The sequence below is a fragment of the Ostrinia nubilalis genome, chromosome 17 (genome assembly GCF_963855985.1).
Source record: "Ostrinia nubilalis chromosome 17, ilOstNubi1.1, whole genome shotgun sequence".
Classification (NCBI taxonomy): domain Eukaryota; kingdom Metazoa; phylum Arthropoda; class Insecta; order Lepidoptera; family Crambidae; genus Ostrinia; species Ostrinia nubilalis.
This window is the reverse complement of record NC_087104.1, coordinates 1,126,820-1,148,810: the sequence shown is the minus strand read 5'-3', so window position 1 is coordinate 1,148,810 and position 21,991 is coordinate 1,126,820. Positions and strand designations below refer to the sequence as shown.

Sequence of the window (21,991 nt, the reverse complement as noted above, 5' to 3'; positions counted from 1 at the left end):
TTACACCCGGTATTCTTTTCCGATTCTCAATCGAAAGCGTCATACGAGGATGCGTCAGACAAGCATTTTGTTTCCCAAATCGGTCGCCTTTCAATAACAATGCTAATTCCTTTGTCTATAAAAATCCGAGTAGGTAATACAAAAGTAGTAGAGGCGTAATAGGTAATTAGAAATCAAATTCGGCAAGTTACGTAGTTATCAAACTTTTGAAAGTAAATAGTAGGTTTTTAGTTTTAGTATTTTAGTTCAGCATCAGCATAAAACTAGTCGTCGTGCCTACATTAGTAATATCATGCCATACATACTGTTACACTACATAAAGTGCAATGCCTTCGATCGACGACGTATCAAATGACTGACTAGACAGCTTAGATTTGATTTGGTTATTGAACCCATTATTATTTAAACATGTATGCAAATTAGTTTACAAGTCAACCAACTGGTTTAGAAAGTAGGTAGCCAGACAGTTGTTATACACGTCTTCATCTATTTGTTATGCAGCGATAATCGTCCTTACTCCTTTATCGGCGTTTATCTCAATGACACACCCCAGAAATACGTTGTATTATGATAAGAGCCAAACAATATAAATGGCAACAAAGAGAACAGTCAGTTTTAAAAATGTGAACAGAACAGGACACTGAAATTAAAATTGTTTGATGCAATTTTTAAAGTTTCCAGTGCAAGGGGCAATTACGAAACTGGTTCGCATACCGCCGAGTGCAACTCGCAGGTGCGGGGGGCGGCGGCCACGATGACTCACCGACATCGTTCCATCATTCTCAAATAATACTGTGCTTTGAACTCGAAAATATTGTCAACGTGTGTAACTGTGTACCTACTACACTTATCAGTCTCTCGCATCCTGCTCAACAACTTCCTCACACAAACTACTATACACATTCTGTTGACCAACCGAAATAAAAAGAAAACAGTAGTTAGCAACATTTTAATATATATTTTTATTCAAATGAATTCAATCATACATTACAGAATACTTGGATTTATAATGTACGTTTTTTTATTAAAAATAATTATAATAATTACAAAATAACCATTACTGGTGTTATAATTATTATTACATTAATATAAAAAAAAGGTATGCTTCCATCCGCACTTTCAAGAACCATATTATATGGACATAACTTTTATAATTCTTCGTTTTCATCTGAGTTACATAGATTACGTTTGAGCAAAATGCGACAATTAAATGTTTTTGTAAATTGAAAAATATTGAATATATTGTGCTATGCTCATAAACGCTGCATTAAAGCTAGGTACGTGGACATTTTATTAAATTAACTACATTTTAAATGCACCATTGGGAAACATCCCTTATACCTTTCTTGTTCAATTCTCACATAAATTCACTGTCATGCAAGCAATATTCAAGATACAAATAATACTGATTTAAAATGAATGAACTCAATTTTGGATGGATTGTAATAATCTCTTTTACGTAAAACTATAGATTTTTATGGGTTATACTTTTTACACTAATTGACATGCATAATTTTAAAATCAAAAATGAAATAAAAATAATCTTCTTTATTATATTGCTTACACAACCGTCCGCTCTTGGGAAGCAAATAAATAATTCAAACTGCTGTTTCAGTCATAGGAATCTGCTACAGACCTCTTAAACTGCTCTAGAGCAGGTCCACACCTAAGTACAATATTACTTTATAATTGCAACGCTACCAACAAAAATGGACACAAATTGTTGAACTGTCCCTTTCAGTAAGCAAAAGATCTGTCCAATTGTCAGCCACTTCAGAGATTTGACACCATTATAATCCTTCTGTACTGAGAGTAACAAAATGCAATAAAATTTAACAGTTATGATAGCGATTTCTCTATATACTCATAGATAAATACACACATGGGAGCAGGAAGCCCCAGTGCCCATAAACATTTGAACATGATTTACTCTTATGCAAATATGTACAGAGGCGTGGAGCGGCCGCTGCGGCTCAGAGCGCAGCGGCGGGACATCATTGGCTCTTCAGCTCCTTGCCGATGGTGTACGACACGAGCCGGGCCCAGTCGATCTTGCTGCGCGTCACCGGCAGCTGTCGTCGGAGCGCCTTGAAGGTGGTGTCGCTCATAGTCTTATAATTGTCAGAAATTGCTGTTTGATAAGCGTTTTCAGCGTCGCACACGAGTCGAACGAACTCTTTCGCGGTCGCAGCTTCCCCTGTCGCGACCAGGGGCGCACGGACTTCCTTCGAGCTCACCAACTGGACGTTCCCGTCTTCGTAGTAGTGCACCTGCACGCGGAGCATGCCCCGGAGCTCCGCCGGGCCCGCTCCCACAGTCAGCGTCCACACGGAGCGCCACCGCCCGTTCCAGTAGTTCTTCGGCTGGAACTGATGGTCTTCGATGCACGCCACTAGTGAAACGCCGCCAGACTCTAGAGCACGACCGACCACTAGACTGGCGACGTGCTTGTAATGCGCGGCCACGTACGCCGTGAGCTCTTCGTCGAGCGCCGCCCGCCAGGGCTCCGCCACTTTGTCGGGCTCGTACGGTTCGTAATCGGACGCTTCTTTACGTAAATGATCATACTTGAAGGATGTCTTTGACCGTGGGTCGAAGAATCTACCGCCACCGAGCTCGTTGTGATCGGTTATCAAAGTGTGGAGCTCCGAGCCCTCGAGGCGGACGGGCGTGAGCTGATCCTTGTTGTACTGCGCGAACGCCCCACTGGCGCCCTCCTTGAGTAGACTGTCGTTGTTAAGAAGGACCCTCACATCATTAAATACTTCGTTGAATTCCCCAGGTGGCGAATGAAGGATGAAATCCGAAACAATTCTAACTTTTTCCTGATCACTAATCACTTCGTCACCGTCCGCCGCCATTTTTGATACTTTTGACACTAATGACGGGATTGACGGATGTGCAAAAAAATGTCGCCAGTAACGTTCAAAATGTTTGTTATAGATATAATCTGACATTCTATAAAAAAACAAAAGGATTAAATATTTTTGATTGTTTATTCATAAAAAAAATTATGTAAACAAAATAATTATTTAATTTTTATGACAGAAAATCTACTGTAAGAAAGTACAGCAAAGTAATGAATAAAATATTTTAGATACTTCGTTTAAATATTTTGAGTATTTGAACGATACAGGTAATTTCACTATAGCCTGACCAGGAACATAAAAACCCTGGCATAGAGGCGCGTCAATTGCATTTGATAGTGCAACACTGAGTACAGTCGTACCTGTGTTAAATTAATAGGCTAACTTTATGTATCAGGATTCAGAATTACGGGCTAATTTGATATTTTCATAAATTAATGAAAAAATATTATTATAGGTATAGGTGTACCAGAATCTCATGGCAAATAGGGAAAATAAACTTTGTTGAGAGCAATACTGGGGAAATTGGAATAAACAATCTTGATACTATTTATTTTTTTACTTTTATGACTTTAATATTAATGAACATGAAGTACGAATATACATTTTAGGTAGGTATTAGTATGAAGAATGTTGTTATAAATAAATCGTATATTACTTAAAGTAACTAATTTTATTATGCACCATACTTTTAACTTATCACTTCATTCATAACTAGAAAACGATTCTAAGAACTCCACTTGCATTTCTTGTTCTTCAATAGATGATCAAGATAAAGAGGTGTTGTAAATAAATTGTTCTTCCAACATTTCAATGGAGAAGTTTCCTGATGTTAAAAAAAGCTATGTCGGCGCCGGACACAGATGCTGCAAATTATTATTGATGATTAATAGTACCAACCAATCCTAATATTATGTTATCTGTATAAATCTGTAGAGCGGAAGGTTTGTGATTCCTAAGAAACGTAACACCCGCCTGATGCGCAGAAAAAGGTAACTGTCAATCAGTTGTGTCATGTCAAGTGTGAGCAAGCGGCTGCGAGGTTATCTTTGAAAGCGTGTTGAGTTTGGTGGAACGTTAAATTGTAGGGAAAGTGATTGTCAACCATCCAACATATTATCTCCTTGCCCGCTAACCCACGCCAATGGAGATTCCACCCCTAGAGTTCCTTCTGATAGAGACCCAGTGCCTTTAACTATATTTCTCTGAATGGGATTAAAATATATACCAAAACTAAAAAGACGGTGAAGTTTTTTTTAAAATCGATCTAGAAATGTCTGGGAAATTAATTATTTAAATTACCTACATACTTATTTTAGCGTGGAATTGGAACAGGCGGTGCCGTTCTTTTTATATAAATGGCCAGGTCTGGGATATTTAAAAAAAGGTTACAAAATTTTACTAAGAAAGAATCTTGAGTGACTTAAAAAAATAGAAATAGATTTAATAAAATATGGATCTGTCAACAGCACTGGATCAGGGGTGATTTACTGTTTGTACCCCGAATGACTGTCGTGCGTGAATACACCGATCAAAACGGCGTGAATAGTTATGCGCAACTTTAGGGCCCTGTAACTTATTTATTTGTAGAGATATTTTCATGATTCTTTCACAATTATTATTAGTTTTACTTATATTTATTTCAAGTTTATTTAAAAGAAAAAAATTGGAAACTTCTCCATTATTCAATCTTGCTTGATGAAATCTTTTTCAATTTTCTTTACATGGTCATAACATTTTGACCATTCCTCTGCACCAATTTGTGAGATATACCTGAAAACATCGATAAAGCAGCTATTAAGTAAGAATAAAAAAAATATAAACCTCCTTCTGACGCAGTTGGGTAATAAGCTAAATGTATCAAACATTTCAGTCCAACTCACTGTCAACTCGACGGCGCGTTTAGAATCAAAGATTGACTTTGAATTGTGCCTTATTTTACAATTCACATTGAAAACAATATGACTTACTTGAGCTTTTTCGACTTTTTCACAAAAATAACAAATAGTCAAGAAGAGATTACAAAATTTTTGCAGCGACTGACAGATTTCATAATTTTCTTTGACAGGTGACAATTAAACCATAGACAATTGCCATATGAAAAACACACTTTTCCAATATTTTTGTTTGCCATGAGATTCTGGTACACCTATAACCTGGTTTAAATAAATTAAATGAAACCATCAATCGAGCTAGTAGGATTTATTTTATTATTCATCAATAATAAAATTCAGAACTTGAATATTCAACTGCAATGTCTGCTAAGAACGCTTCAAACTCGGTACTTCTTTCCCAATTCCATAAAATTCAACACTTAAAAAGTGACAAAAAACTTTAAAATAGGTAGTTGAAACAAACCACAGCTAATTTTCATAGTTGACTGTACTATACGATAAACATGTCAGTCAATTTGACAACCTTTGTCGGAAACATTATTCAATGAAAATATTGTCCGAACCCTTAGTATTTCTCTTCGACAAATACTTTAACACATTGTGAACCACTTTTATTTCACGACTATAAAAAGATTTTAGCAATTTATTCACAAAATCAATTGCGCACATCCCAACTAATATTATAAATGCGAAAGTAACTCTGTCTGTCTGTCTGTCTGTCTGTCTGTCTGTCTGTCTGTCTGTCTGTCTGTTACGCTTTCCCGCTTAAACCTCGCAACCGATTTTGATGAAATTTGGCATAGAGATAGTTTGAGTCCCGGGAAAGAACATAGGATAGTTTTTATCCCGGTTTTTGAAACAGGGACGCGCGCGATAAAGTTTTTCTGTGACAGACAAAATTCCACGCGGGCGAAGCCGCGGGCGGAAAGCTAGTTTAAAATAAAGTTTGTTTACACTATGACAGCAATAAACTGACATGCAAGGTGACATTATAATGAAGTTTTCAGTTACTGTTGCCATTAAAAGAAATTAGTACCATTAGTTTTCCGCAACATGGCGAGGGTTTTTATGTTCCTGGTCAGGCTATAACAAGCTAGTCAAAGATTAAATTTCCATGTCGCTTATTTCTGTGGAAATATAAATAAAATGTATTCTGTACTGTAGTTAATTAAAACTTATAACTGTTTAATTGCTTACATTCTGTTTGTCTTTATGCTCTTTAATTACAAAATTTCATTTTTTTAATCTATTTTTTTGTCACTGTCAGCTGTCATATTATTATTAAACTGACTTCGTAAATGTCCGTCAGCAAGTAGTGGTGGTGTTGTGTAACTATTTTTATTGAAAAGACCTGAATAAATCCAACAATGTCTCTAAATATGATGAAATATAAATACTACGACACCCCTGAGGGGCAGGATATTTTAATGAAAAGCATTGTGACTTCCAAATATGCCGCATTATCCGGTCTTGGTGCAGCTACGTTCGATGTGCTTATGTACTCACAGCCTAAAGGTATTGTGGCTACCGCTGGACGATTCATGTGGTACATCGGTCCTTTGGTCGGTATGGCCACAGCCTTCACCGTGACCACTAACGTAGCCCAGAACATTCGCGGCAAGAATGACAAGATAAATTATTTCCTTGGTGGAGTGGCTGCTGGTTCAGTTTTTGGTGCTTGGCAAAGATCGATAACAATTTCCGTGCCGATGGCGGTGCTCTTGGGATTAGTGGCCGTGGTCAAGAAGACCGCTATCGACGAAGGCTGGGAGCTGCTGCCGCAAGTGCCTCACGCCACAAAAACGATCCAATCCGTCAAACGTGACTGGAGCATAGTGAAAGACATCGAAGAATTGAAGAATTATACCACAGGTAATATTATTGTTTTACTACTTCTTCACAGTATCCAACTTTAGTTATCATGTAAAATATGCCATCAATTCAGGAATTGACTCCAACTTCTTCAAATCTCTGACAACTGAAGTATCAAACCTCCTAGCTAACAACATTTGGATTGGATTTAGAATCGACAAACTATATTCTGTAAACATTTAAACAAAAATAATATTCCAATGTTACCTTCCTGTAAGACAAGTTGCTGTGTAATAGTTGGAACACATATTGCCACACAATAATACATAACAAACATGTTTTTACTGTCACATGTTAGCTTATCTTTATTTTCAATATAAGTATGTACACTTGAATTATTTTGTTATTAGAACCTTGTACACTTGTAATTGGAATTCACAATATTTGAGTTAAAAAAAAACTTAAATAACAAATATTAAATAATGTTTTTTTTTGTTTTCAGAATCTAAGTAAAAACAAGGAAGTGAAAGGACTAGTTCATTCAATGAAGAATATGTAATTAAACCTCTAATTAAGTATAAATTAGTAAATTGTTGTTTTTTAAATCATAAATCTTTTACTTATTCCTCAAAATAACTCATAAGTGATACTCTAGCGAACCAGAATATGCCTACTTTTGTTTGGTAAAGAAACTAAAGAACATGTAGTTGAATAACTCATGTGTTGGTATCTAGATGTTTAATTTAAAAATGGTGTGTTTAATAACGATCTCTTCTATATCTATATAATAAAAGAAAGTCGTGTTAGTTACACCACTTATAACTCAAGAACGGCTGAACCGATTTAGCTGAAAATTGTCAGGGAGGTAGTTTAGAGCCAGGAGAAGGACATAGGATACTTTTTATCCCGTTCGAAATTAAAAAAAAAGTCTGTTTATTTATTGCCATTAAGGCGGAACAAAGTTCGCCGGATCAGCTAGTATCTATATCTATTATATAAAAGAAAGTCGTGTTAGTTACTCCACTTATAACTCAAGAACGGCTGAACCGATTTAGCTGAAAATTGTCAGGGAGGTAGTTTAGAGCCAGGAGAAGGACATAGGATACTTTTTATCCCGTTCGAAATTAAAAAAAAAAAGTCTGCTTATTTATTGCCATTAAGACGGAACAAAGTTCGCCGGGTCAGCTAGTTACAGATAGAAAGAACTTTCTTGAGTATTTAACAGTGGAAATTAGTCACACTACTTTAAAACCTGTGTTTTATTTAATTTCTATGAGCAATGTGGCTTGACCTCTGGGTTTCCATGAGATCATCTTAGTTTTAGGCACAGCTAGTAAATAAAAAACGAATTAAGTTAATTCACGTTTATTCCTTACAACTAAAAAACAAAACATAACAAGCAACGAAAATGCTACAATTAAATGTTAAATTGTCCTACAATAAGTACACAATAAATTATATTTGTAGTTTTTATGTATACCAAATAGGTTAATATACAAATGAGAATAGGAATGTTCAAGCTTCACACTGTTAAATCTGTACTAAAGCCTTAAACAAAGAACATAATATCCTGTAAAAATATCGTACTTTCAAAGCTAGTAATCTTAATGTTAATTTGAATTGAATTAACCTCCAACATTCATTTTTAAGATTAAAATATGTAGGTTTTGACTGATGTAAAAAATATAGGTACATGTGTGTAAAAAATTAGCTATAGTGACAGATAAAAAGCATCTCCCTGCAACTAGTAGAGCTTTGGGGTCAAGATAGGTATAATATAAAAAATATTTGGGCGTCAATATCACTCAGATGAAAACCTTCCAGGGTCGCTAATTTTCCAATTCTCATTTTAAGCTATTCACTAATAACATAACACAATGAAACGTGTTCATTTCGGCAACATTTAAACATAAAAGTTAGTCCCTCTAGAGAGCAATAAAGCTACTTCTTAATTGCCATGCGCTGCATCGTGTCACCAAGTTCAAATATTCTTTGTGCCACAGATACTTACAGGTATAGTAACAAAACAACTGTTTGTAGCAGCGCATACTTTAATGCAATAGGCATTATCATTGTGATAAAATGATGATGAATAAAAAATAAATACACTTGCACAATTATTCATAAATGCACAATTATATCCACAAACTCACACGGGTGCAAATTTTAATATCCTACTTAAAATTTAGACTGGGGCTTTATTGAGCTATTATCTAAAATATAGGGAAAATTTGGCTTTTAATTTGCAGACTTAAAAATTGGCCTAAATATACAATAAACATAGTAAATTTAAGTTGAGCTTGAGTACAATAATCATAATACAAAATGTTTTCTATTTTATAGCAATAACAATAAAAAGCTGGAAGAAAATTTGGCACAAACTGAACCAGAAAGTTGTACTATTACTTTAAATATAAATTCGTAGTTACAGCAACATTACGTCTAGATTGTTTATTCCTTCAACACTCACGAGAAATATTTAGTCAATGCGTAAGTAAATGAAATTTACATCTAAGATGAAAACATCTTACTAAATGTGGTCACTGTGATCTCAACTCAACATTCCGACAGCAAAAAACGAACTATAAAATATGACACTTGAACTTTATATTGTACTGGTATGATAGTAAAATGGCTCAACCGACCAGAGCCCCGATTACGGTAATTTTTAACGTCTCCAATCCAGACGCGCTTCTGATTCTGCGATACGATTGGTCAAAACGGCTGACGTACGCTGTTGAACGACCAATCGTATCGCAGAATCGAGAAGCGTGTCTGGATTGGAGACGTTAAAAATTACCGTAATCGGGGCTCAGTAATTGTAAGAGCTGGCCTCTAACTCCCCTGTTGAGACATCAGTAAATCAGTACGAACTAAAAGTAAAAAATAATAAGTGTTACCATTTGAAAAAACTGCTCTCGGACTTAACTAATATCTGTGATCACAGAGACCGCACGACAAAATGGTTAAATTTAACGTATAGTTGACCCTAATATTATGTTAAGACTCGCGATATCACTCAATATTATCTAGATATGGAGAGCTTAAAAGTAGCGCTAGAAGTTGCCAGTACATGTACAGAATTTTGACAAATTCAAGACAACAATGACCAAAGATAGAATTGCTTGGTTACTCAATAGAATTAAAGTATATGCATACGCTATGCGAATATAATTGAAAAGAGCAATAATCAAATCTGTATCTTAGGTCAAAATTATCTTTCCTTTCGTCATTATTCTTTTGAATCGACATTAGAGGTTTAAATCTTATTTTCAACTTATCAATGACACATCCACAAGTATAACACAATGACATAATTGTAACAAAAATGAAGTCAGAGAATGAGTGGCAAAGAAATAAAGCCTAAATATATATCTATAACTATTATTCTAACATCCTTAAACTTCAAAGCCAGTAAAAAATGTATTACAAAATATTCGCACATATCTACGTTTCATCTGTTCTTCCAACAGCAACAAGAATAAATGTGGCATTTACCATCGAAACTTCAGTCCTCTTTTATGATTTATGCTTTCAATTTGCTTGATATTTAGTATAGTTGTTGCAATTCACGAAAGCGAGTACAAGATTTACATGTGTGGTGGCTCGCTACTGTTAGTTATTTAAAAGTTTTGATAGACATCACTATTTTTTGTGCATGTACACGTGCACACACAAGTAAAGCTCACTCGCCTTCGTGAGTAGCAAAAACTTGTACAGCTTGTAGGAATCTTTTCATGTTCGAATGAGTGCCCCCTAGTTAAAAGTAGTTTCAAAGAAAACTCATGCTCATTCATTAGAGCCAGACAATAAACAAAACAGAAGCGACGCTAACATGGTCTGTGCTATTTGTTATCTATGTTTTATATTGCACCACAGATACCTTATTGACTTTCCTTCTGTAATTATTGGATTTTCGAACGATTTCTAACACTGAACCGTCCCAGCCAACTACGACATTATTAGGATGGCGCTACAATTAATAATATTCCATTTTTTGCCATTAAGCGTTTCAGAATCGTTTGTCAATACAATTTATTCTTGTTGTCGATGGAAGCTCTATCAAAATCTAACCCTCTAATGCCGAGGTACCGCGCCTTTACAATCAGTTCACTTCTTCTGGACCGAGTTCTTCTTCGGTTCTTCTTCTTCCTCGTCGTCAACTTCTTCAACTTCTTCCTCGATCTCTTCTATCTCGATCTCCTCGTCGATTTCCTCGTCGGACAACTCTTCGTCTTTCTGTAATGAGGTAAAAATTAATTATGATAAATAAATAAATCTACAGGGTGTTAGGTAAATGGGTATGAGCCGACACTAGCCCATGTTAACGTGGTCAATTGGTCATATAAATGGTATGGTGAAGTCAGAAAATTGATATCTTCATTTTAATTATTTTAATTTTCATATAAATCGGATTTTATAAAATTTATTTTGTATGAAAATTAAAAAAAATAAAATGATGATATCAAATTTCTGACTTCACAATACCATTTATATGCCCATGTTAACATGGGCTAGTGTCGGCTCATATACCCATTTACCTAACACCCTGTATATGGGTTTCCACTAGTGTTTGTCAACAACATTGTCAACTGTTAAAATGTATGGGAAAAATCACAGATCACAGAAACTAAAGGGAGATGTGAAAAGTGGGCGGGGCCAGTGTCGCAGCAATATGCCCAAAAACATAACACATTGCTCGTGACAGCAATGATGACAGCAGCGACGTCATAATGTAAACAGTTTACATTGTTAGCGTAGTACTAGTACGAAAGATTATTTGAACGTTGAGTACTGATACCGCGCATTATTTGGCATCTCTCTAGATCTCTATGGGAAAAACTAAACCAGTGATCTAGTAATCTGATTTGAAGTGCCTCACTTTTCTTGTGCTTACTATCCATCTGTCAATATCATTTGCTGTCGCGACTGTGCGATGGGCGCCCGCAGTGAGTGCGAGCGCGACAGCAACATAATTACGCGCGAGCGATAAGGATGGGTAGCTTGGGGTCAATGGACAAAATTCTACGTGCTCAGAGACCGGGCTTTAGGCTTTATTAATCCAATGGATTATTAATCCAAGGGCTTAGATTCAATTTTGCCTGCTTGCTGCTTCTGCTTGCATACACGTTAACTTAGCGTATCAAATATTAAGCATTAATTAGTGCTAAAAGCTCACCTCAGCGGCCGGCTGCGTGACTCCACTCGCTGTTGTGAAGTCGTCTACTGTTGATTCTGAAAAGTAACAATTAAAATCATTATTATTTATAAGCCTTTATCGTAAAAAAAAAGATCATCATCATCATCATTTCAGCCATAGGACGTCCACTGCTGAACATAGGCCTCCCCTAATGCTTTCCACGTTGATCGATTGGTAGCGGCCTGCGTCCAGCGCTTCCCTGCTACCTTTACGATGTCGTCGAAAAAAATATCATTTGACATCTTTTAAACAGCAAACTAGGCACTAGTAAGAAGACACCAAATCTCGCTAAGTAGACTAGAACTCCTCTTTTGAGTAGTTTTCTCAGCACAACATGTACACACGGCCACACTGTTAACTATCCATTTCCGTTTTTGCTCTCGCTCTCATCAAATGGTCATTCTTTGCGATAGAACGAGACGACATGACAGACAATGGTTAGTTAACACTGTTGCCGATGGTACATGCCTTTCAAGGCCTCCATAAACAATTTAAAAAACTGAATCAAGATAATCTGAACTAACCAAGATCCCGGTCGGGAGTGTCTCGCGGCGCGTCCTGGATGAGGGACAGCGTCATCTTGCCGCTCACCACCGTCTGAAGAAAACAAAAAGACATTATTTTATACGCCTTTGTCAAAGAGAACACGAGTTGTCCTATTGCGCCGTGAGATGGCGCTTTGTAATAGATGAGGAAAGCGTCATCAAAAAGTAATCGATCAAATATTAAAATCTGACAAATGAATGGTAATCGAGTGTTTTAATATTATAGAAAAGGTCAAGTCGAAGCTGTCGAAGTAAGCGCACTAAGGTACCATCGGCAACAGTGTTAACTATCCATTGCCTGTAATGTCGTCTCGTTCTATCGCAAAGAATCACCATTTGATGAGAGCGAGAGCAAAAACGGAAATGGATAGTTAACGGTGTGGCCGTGTGTACAAGAACAGAAACCAAAAATAATTAAAAATTAATTAAGAAAGCAAAATGAGGAGCAACTCAAGAGTGGGAGGACAGTTGGTATATGTACTGCTGCTAGCTGCACTTCAACTGTATAGTGAAAACATTGCAGTAATTTATATGCTACTAGCTTTCCGCCCGCGGCTTCGCGCGCATGGACTACATTATCTACATATTTTACGGAACCCTATTTTATTCCAAAATAAAATTTAGCCTATGTTACTCGTGGATAATGTAACTTTCGAGTGGTGAAAGAATTTTTAAAAATGGTCCAGTAGTTTTTGAGCCTATTCATTACAACCAAAAAAAACAAACAAAGTTTTCCTCTTTATATTAGTGTAGATTATTCGATAGTCGGCTTTCAGACGTAGATATTACGTGCGTATGTCACGTGACTGACCGGCGAGTGCTTGGGCTGCGCACGCGCGTCGGCGTGGTCCTGGAAGTCGGCCACCAGTACTCGCGCCTGCTGCGGGATCTGAGTCTCCAAGAAGATGGACTGCACCGACTCCGCCTCGTGCTGCGGACAGGAGACAGGCCTTTATTACGGTAGGCGGGCTAGGATAGCTAAAGCCTGGTCCGTGAGCACGTAGAATTTTGTCCAATGACCCCAAGCTACCCATCCTTATCGCTCGCGCGTAATTATGTTGCTGTCGCGACTGTGCGACGGGCGCCCGCAGTGAGCGTGCGAGCGCGACAGCAACATAATTACGCGCGAGCGATAAGGATGGGTAGCTTGGGGTCATTCGACAAAATTCTACGTGCTCACGGACCAGGCTTTAGGTATCTGCTCTTCCTGGAATTGTCACGGAAACGTCATTACAAACCTGACTTATTCGTCTTAGGCCCAGAACACACGGTGAAACGCAATTGCAACGAAACTGCAACTTCTAGTTACTCCGTAAATTCCGTTGAGAGACCTACACGACGCGACCATTTCAAACCGGTTTCAAACTGACACGACGCGACCATTTCAAACTGGTCGCGTCATGTGTGGTCTCTCAACGGAATCTATGGCAGAAACTTAGCTGCAACTCAAAAGTAACTAGAAGTTGCAGTTTCGTTGCAATTACGTTTCACCGTGTGTTCTGGGCCTTAGTGTCCAGTGGTAGGCGATACCTACCCCTACCTGGTACCTAAGAAAATCTGATTTGCCTTAACTTGGTCAAGACTACTCCACCTTTACGGTTCAAAAGCTAACCCAAGTAACATTTTACTCCATTTAAGAGTTCAATAGTCGTTCACATGTACTCCACAAGCTGTGTATGTCAGCTGTATACGAGCTGTATAGCTTGCTATAATGCTTTTATAGAACCAGTTTGGGCACAAATTAGACAGCTTTAAGTTCACTATGGCTGTACATTAGCAGTATAATAGCATTATAATAGCAGTTTAAGTAGTAACATCGTACTTAAGGCTGACTTACGGCACTATATGGGACGCAGTGTGAACCATACAACGTACGTGAGGACAATAAAGAGTAACAAGTGGCTAAATGCACAGCTTTCAAAGTTATAAAGTCTGAAAAGTACTCCAATGCTACTTAAAGTTCACGTGTGTCTTAAATTATTTCCACATTTTAATATTAGTTTGGTATTTGTACGTGAGTGCCAAGAGGGAAACAACTCGGGCGGATAATCATTTATGCAAATAATAACACGGGTTTTAAATACTTAATAATGTTAATGCCATTGGGAATGCAACTTTATCGTGAAATGTATACATATTTACAGCTAAAATATTTACGCGCCTCTGTAAAAACGCGATATTCATTTTAAAATATTTAAAACTGGCTGAGAGGAAATCTACAATTTTCAGTTTTTGATATTGGATTGGCATTATAATTATATTACGGTAATTAATTATAACATGAAACCAAAACTCAATCGCTCTATCTGCGAATTTTGTGATAAATCTGCATTAATTTTGGAGATTTATTTGGTAAATATTTTAGGTTATGTAGAACAAAATGGTGGAAATGAAATACGGCTATGTGAACTGTTATAACTCCAATTTAATGCGGTGAGCGTATATTAGGTTCACATGTGTTCTGTTAGAATGCTGTTATCTATATGAAGTTCCACATTTGTACCACTACAGCGCTAATGTCTATAAATTTATTCTAATGTGAACTTATGTACAGCTTTAAGATGTACCTAGTTCAGGTCAATTGTGTATCTTTAATTCTTTCAAATACTGAAATTTTAGAGATCCGCAATAAAAATTATTAATGTCCGTTAAATCGCCTAGCCCAGGTACTAATAGTCAAGTATGAATACCTAAAGCATCAGACGGTAGTGTTCCCGGTTTAAATTCGTTTATTATGCTTGACAATTTATTCAAAGCGGAATGAGGAATACGATTTTCAATAGCCCATGTTCTTATTTTTTTTGCGAAAGGTTAAATAATTGTCCAAATCAAAATGGTATTCACTATCACAAGAACTGCAATCATCACACTCTGATATCTGGTATATTTTGAAGGGAAATTTCAGGTTCAGGCATAATATTTTCCTCTGCATCATGTACAGAACCACCATGAACAACTAAAAACAGGCTTGGGGAAATGTGTAATAGAATATCACATTCACATTCGTGTTCAGCTTAAAGCAAATAAGAGTAGTACTTGTGGACAAATAAACTGCTATTGATGTTAATGGACAACACATATAGTCCTTTTAACAGCCTACAGTGTACATGCGAACCATTGAAACACTTTTGTACAGATAGTAAAAAAAGGTTATTTTAATTATCACAAACAAGTCCTACTACAGCTACTAGCTGTATAACAGTCTAAAACAAGTAAACATAACAGCCTTTGGCTTAATAAATGACCACGTGTGTTCTATTAAAATGCTAGCTCTATAACATCGTACAAGTAGGCCGTTAAACAGCGGTTGCCGTATCTCTACCCTCCTATAATGCTCTTAGTCAGATGGCTGACTAAAGGATAGTTGTTAGAGTATTATAACACCAACAATCGTATAAAAGTATAACTCTACACTAGTCTACACTCCTATAAGTCCCTTAGACAGGTATAGGTGTAATTAATTGCAATAATACAGCTTATACATCACGAGTGAACTGTACTAATGCTTTAAGTACACATTGGAACTAAATGTGAACTCTTAAATGGAGTAAAATGTTACTTGGGAAGTACGCCCATAAATACCTATCAAATAGAAGAGGAGGAGGGCAAGTGTGCAACATCAAACTTTAATACCTAAGTATGAATGAAAATAATTTTAATTTTACTAAGATTAATAAAATCATCATTTTAGGCAATTGTAACTCTGCTGCAATATACATATACTGGACAATATATGCGGCCTGGGAGCCAGAGATTAGAAAGACATCCGTAATTTATGCAGTCCTGCTAAAAGTAACTTACGAGTCTCAAGTATTTCCTTCGTTGCTTACCTACTTATAAGTACGAGAAAGTATTTACCCCACTTTGAAATATGAAGGATGACTTAAATTTGCTCATCATCATTAAATAAAGAAGTATTATTAAGTTCTTTATTGCATTATGATCAAATTCCTTTGGACCATCCAGTATAGATAGCGATGTAGAATTTCGTTTGTCTCGCATATACACTTGCAAAATTATTTGCTTTAATATTTTTATCTATAGCAACTCTAGATTCACGTTAGATTCAACCTATATTAGTAAAAAAACAGACATGTTAGTACTAAATAAAACTGCTGGTTTGAAATAATTGTTTTATTATTGTGAAATAATGTAAATAAAGTGTGAGGTAAGAAAAAAGCAGTTTTACTTTGTACTGTATGTTTGGAATTATGCGACAGCGTTCCTCATCCATGACAAATATAAAATGCATGAGATACACTGGTGATATACATAAACGCTACTTGTGCAAAAACCGAATTTAAACGATATCTTATAGATAGAAAGCTAACCAATCTGCTGGACAAATAATAAAATATGATAAATAAATTTAACTTGAGAAATTCAGAGCGATTGCACTGAAGTGTGGATAATGTAGTAGTTTGTGTATATTTCACTTTTCTTTTTTAATGGAATGTACGCATGGTGATTCTGAATTATAGTGAATTATTTCTAACTACGACAACAATCAACATACATACAGGCAGTGTTAAGGGAAAAAAACAACTCAACACTTTGACATGATAGAAAATACTGAAAATAGTAACTTATTAAATCATTTTTAGTCTTAACTACAATGTTGGTAATGATAAACTGAATGTGTTATTGTGCATTAAAAATTAACCAGTGCAAGTTAAGCTAACCCTTATGGATAATTCGTTAAAAATTGGTTTCAAGTGCCCACTTTTGGGAGGGTATAATAAATATTATAATAGAGGAAACAGTGATATTAGAGGAATCTAAACATTCACTACACATACAAACAACATTGAAATCTGTGCCAAATGATGTAGAATCTGTCATAGCAAATGACTAAGTTTGCGCACAAAACATAAACTTGTGCCAACTGCCAAAGTAAATTCAGCCTATAATAATGGCTAGCCATTACCTGTAAATCAAGGTCACTTTTTGAGGTTTAATAAGCTTATTTTTTTCACATGCAGCCTTCCAAATTTTAGCAAAGTATTTTAAAATCAACAGGTATACATAGATAGATATCACACCAATGATTATTTATGAAGTCCCATAGAAATAGAGCCTATCCCAAAGAATCAAATTAGATTTAGGGTATAAAATATAAATGGTCAAGTCTGATATGACTTAAATTTTTTTAGGTATATCATATTATATCAGGTGATCCGTGTGCTCGTTTGCCTCCTGTCACATTTAGTACGTTTTGGAAAGAAAATTAAATAATGAAACAGACAGTGAAAACACGTTGCGCCGATTCCAGATGGTATGAAGGAAGAGAAAGGGAGAGCGCTAGGAATTCATCCAAATAACTACAGAAAATTAAAATTAAATTGAAAATTACATCATTTGGCACAAACATCACGAACGTTACACAAGTATCAAGATGCAGGATCGTCGTATAGGATCTGTGTGATATGGACAGTGCAGTAGGGCCTCACCGCGCGACTGGCGGGCGCGGGCGCGGTGGCGGTGGCGGTCGCGGGCGCGCGCCACGAGCCGCCGTCCGCCGTGTGCGCCGTCACCTCCATGCCCACCACCTGTGGGACGAGCCACTACAGCTGACGGCTACGCTACTTGGGCGCGTGAGTGTTCAGGGAGCAACCTACTAAAGTTCGGTCGCCGAGCACGTAGAATTTTGTCCAATGACCCCAAGCTACCTATCCTTATCGCTCACTGCTGCCGCCCGTCGCACAGTAGCTCGCGCGTGCTCGGCGACCGGACTATACAACTACGGTATAGGGCAGGTGAGAAGTTCATTCGTTGTAGGAACTACGAGTAAGAGCTACTCTACTACGGCACGTGGCAGTGATTGGCTTATGACTGGTGTAGGTATTACTACAGCTACGCTACCAGAGCGTGTGGTTTTTATAAGTGCTGGGAGCTACTAGAGCTACGCTACTAAGGCACATGGGAGTTGGGAGGTGTTTACTCAGTCAACCATAGGTGCTGGAAGCTAATACCTACAGCTACGCTTATTGGGTCTGTGACAATGCTCATTTTGCTGGCTGTAGAAGCTAGAAGGCACAGGAGACAGAGGTGGACTTTGCTAAAGGATATACTATTACAACTACACTACTAGAGTTCGAGGCAGAAGATGACGTTCCTGTGAGAGCTACTGTAGCTACGTTACTAGGGCACGAGTAAGTAAAGTGTTTACTCAGCTTTAGGAGCTGGGAAGCACTACAGCAACGCTACTACAACACGTGGGAGATATTTACTTAGCTGTGGGAGCTACTACAGCCGCCACTCCAGTTTTAATTCTGCTCTAAAGAGTTAGGAGCTACTAGACCTTCGATAGAAGGGTATGCGACAGCAGTTAAATCTTCGCTATACGTCTTACTACAGCTACGCTACGATACAAGGCAGAGGTTGACTACTCGGTACACAATACACATGTCCAAATACTAGTTCCAAACTAATGATGACATTGATATGACAAATGATGACACCCTTAGTTGTAGAAGTTGGTGATGTAACCAACCAAGTTTTATCATCATTATCAGCTACTGCTCGCAATCGTAAAACATTTGACCGATTTGAGAAACTTGGGATAATGTGACGACGTTCTTGTTTTATCTAATCACAGAGTTAAATATTTGCAACCACAAAACCAGGAGTTACTACTTCTAATAAAAACCACATAGAAAAAGTGAAAGTATTTAGCCACAAAATTATATCACGTCATTGCAAAGGGAAACACTAAAAAAACTCACCTTTACACTGGGCTTTTCCTGGTCCTCCTCCGCGCCATCTTCCGATCCTTTGTCCGACGAATCCTCTTTCAGAGCCTCCTCAAGCAGTTCAGGTGTCGTCCTCTCTTCTTTCTTGGGACTTTCTTCGAATTCTTTAGCCGAAACCACTTCCACTTCTCTAGCGTTATCCAAAAAGTCTTCAGTGGATTTTACTACAACGTCTTCAGCAATTTCTACAGCGTTTTCAGTTTCTGTAAGTTTAATGAGATCTGCATTGTGTTTTTGGTCTTTTGTTTCAGTGGATTCTTTCTGATCAGGGGTCGGCTCTTCAGATTCAGGACTGGTGTCTTTGGACTCGGGTGTAAGGTCTTCAAGCTCAACAGAAGATTCCTTTAGGTCAGGGGAGGATTCGTTAGGCTCTGGTGAAGATTCTTCAAGTTCAGCGGAAGATTCTTTGTGGTCAGGGGTAGGTTCTTTGTGCTCGGGAGTGGAATCTTTAGGCTCAGGGGTTGGTTTCTCCTCTGGAGCTGATTCTTTAGACTCAGGGGAGGATTCTTTTGGTTCTTTAAGCTCTGGAGTGGATTCTTTAGGGGCAGGGGTTGGTTTCTCTTCTGGAGCTGATTCTTTAGGCTCAGGGGAGGGTTCTTTAGACTCAGGGATGGATTCATTCTTGGCGGGTTCTGGGCTTTTCTCTTTGGACTCCTCCCGGTACTCACTCGCGACTATGTGCACGGGCCCGGTGTTGTGTAGGACGGTTCCGTTAGTGTAGGGGCGAGCGTGGTTATCCTGCAGGTCCTGGAAATTTAGGGACACTTCTGTGATGGCAAGAATGGAAAATTATATAACATCTCACAATACACCTCTTTGTTGAAGAAAATTTATAAAATTTGATAGCTTTAGTCAATTGTAATGTCGAAAAGTATTTGTAACAGAAATAAGATGTATTGTCAGATAGTTTTAGTTCACAAACACGTAAGCTTGGCTAACTAAATCTAGAAAATACATACAAACTAAATACAAGCTAACACAAAAAACTTATTTCAGCTTCACACAGTGAAAATAATAATTTACAGCACTTCTAAAGCTATAACACAAAAGACTTAACCAATATAACAGGTGTTTTGTAAGTCTAGACAAAAGAAAATAACACAGTGCAATAGCAGTAAAAAGCAAAAAAGTTTTTAAATATTATTTTTATTTATTTACGTACCTATTCAATGATTTAATCTAAATATTAATTAATCTGCAGCTCATTAAATTTTAGTTATGAAAACCTATAGTTTAAACTACAGACAGAAAAATAGTCCAGTAGGCCTAAGATGCGCGCCGCGATAAGCGGTTATCACGCCATTTTATCGATTTTGCCCATACATTTTGACATCGATAAAAGTTATCACGGCGCGGATCTTAGGCCTACAAGGCAACCAAATCACCGAAAAGTTCACAGATGATACAAAGATCAGAAGTGACATTTTCATTCAGCTGCTCCTGTTTTTCTGCCTATTTTTTTACCGTTAGAACTAGAAATTTTGTTAGTCATGGCATGGTAACTTAGGTACAGGCAGACAGTGGCGGCGACGACAGTAACTCCATGCGACAGACCTTACCTGACCGAACTGAATGTAAACGCAACGAAACAAAAACGTGAAGGCTTAAGGGATCTAAGTGCAAACTTAAAATTAAAATAGAATTTTCCGTATATTTTAAATATTAGTATCTTTTCAGCCACTTTTTAAATGGGATCATCATCATAATTTGCAGTTCACATGGTAAACTGAAACTGACTAAAGTATCTGCTTCTCAAATATTCAAATATGATGGCTGGAGTATGGAATAGAGGCCTATTTTAGGCTTCAATGCCATTTAATTATTTTTTAATGTCAAATTATTAATATTTTTGGCTGAACATGATTCTAATGCTTTCTTTTGTATACGGATAGACGGCTCTTTAATTTCATGTAGGTATATTGGGATATGGATGTAAGGATTTAAAACGTATGATTGGTCTTGAGATCATATTAATTTGAGTATTTTATTAACTTGAAAGACCATTAAAAAAATTAGTAAATCATATGAAGTGAGTGAGACACAACGAAAAAGCTCACAAAAATCAACCGAGAACTTTAAACACAAATAACAAAGTCCACAAATTAAGGAAAAGAGTGTTAGAAACAATATTTTGCGGTCAAAGTCAAAGGGCAAAAACAGCGATAAATGAAACATGGAGGATACAAATGAGACGTAAGTTAAGAATGTGCTTAATGATGTTAAAATAACGTCAACAACGCCATAACGGGTGATAACGGCTAATTAACTGGAATATTCAAGGACCACAGTTGATAATGACACTCGCATTGGTAGAAAATTAAATATTTTTACCATTATTGAAGCCCCTATGTAAGATTTTAGATTATGTTGTGGTCCTAATAGGACAAGTAAGTAATTGGTAAAAACCGATTCGTAATTTTGAATGGAATGAAATTTAAAAAAAAAATGTTCTGGAAAATCATCTTATTTTCGTCCTCAAGAAAAGTATAAAACGTTGAGCTTTTGCCGTTTGAATTCTCTGATGTCTATGAGAATGCAATAGTGGAAATATGATTTGAAGGATTTTTTTTTTATGTGACGGAAGGCAAACGAGCAGACGGATCACTTGATGGTAAGTGATTACCGTCGCCCATAGACACCCGCATAATATCCATCCATGGCTATTTATAATATCGTTTTACTAAGTGGAGGAAGCAAGGATATTTGAAGGCCATCAGTGGTAGGAGATAGGAATGGTGAATGAATATAGGTACACTGGTTGTTGGATGTGGAGGATCGAACTATATTTAAAGGTAATGAGTCGTACATGATGGGTCTGAAAGGAGGATATGATTCGAAGGCAATAGTGGTATAGTTCCAAAATACTGAACTGTCCTATGCATGACATTGACAGTGGGGCGCCACCGTCAATACCGGATCG

General features: G+C 37.1%; 3 protein-coding genes across 6 annotated transcripts in view; 1 reads left to right on the top strand and 2 right to left on the bottom strand.

Moving 5' to 3' along the window:
- Positions 1-935: 935 nt before the first annotated feature.
- Positions 936-2,891, bottom strand: LOC135079807 (F-actin-capping protein subunit alpha). Its single transcript, XM_063974416.1, has one exon. The coding sequence runs from the start codon at positions 2,859-2,861 to the stop codon at positions 1,995-1,997; it is 867 nt and encodes a 288-aa protein (XP_063830486.1). The 5' UTR covers positions 2,862-2,891; the 3' UTR covers positions 936-1,994.
- A 3,155-nt stretch (positions 2,892-6,046) lies between these two features.
- Positions 6,047-7,179, top strand: LOC135079811 (NADH dehydrogenase [ubiquinone] 1 alpha subcomplex subunit 11-like). Its single transcript, XM_063974425.1, has 2 exons — positions 6,047-6,634; positions 7,077-7,179. Exons 1-2 carry the CDS (start codon positions 6,130-6,132, stop codon positions 7,085-7,087), a joined length of 516 nt encoding a protein of 171 aa, XP_063830495.1. The 5' UTR covers positions 6,047-6,129; the 3' UTR covers positions 7,088-7,179.
- Positions 7,180-7,923: 744 nt separating this feature from the next.
- LOC135079810 (resistance to inhibitors of cholinesterase protein 3) overlaps positions 7,924-21,991 on the bottom strand; it is a 46,217-nt gene continuing 32,149 nt past the window's right edge. For 3 of the 4 annotated variants that reach the window (XM_063974420.1, XM_063974421.1, XM_063974423.1), the window contains 5 exons: positions 19,045-19,818; positions 13,131-13,250; positions 12,299-12,371; positions 11,754-11,809; positions 7,924-10,813 (listed from right to left, as the gene is read on the bottom strand). In XM_063974420.1, coding sequence (XP_063830490.1) covers positions 10,685-10,813; positions 11,754-11,809; positions 12,299-12,371; positions 13,131-13,250; positions 19,045-19,818 — 1,152 coding nt within the window. In that variant the 3' untranslated portion in view covers positions 7,924-10,684. The remainder of the gene's footprint in view (positions 10,814-11,753; positions 11,810-12,298; positions 12,372-13,130; positions 13,251-19,044; positions 19,819-21,991) is intronic. The other variant, XM_063974424.1, reaches the window with a different exon arrangement.

Bases quoted from the DNA above. Each gene is read 5' to 3' on its own strand.
- LOC135079807 (XM_063974416.1), bottom strand. From the start codon at position 2,861: ATGGCGGCGGACGGTGACGAAGTGATTAGTGATCAGGAAAAAGTTAGA.
- LOC135079811 (XM_063974425.1), top strand. From the start codon at position 6,130: ATGTCTCTAAATATGATGAAATATAAATACTACGACACCCCTGAGGGG.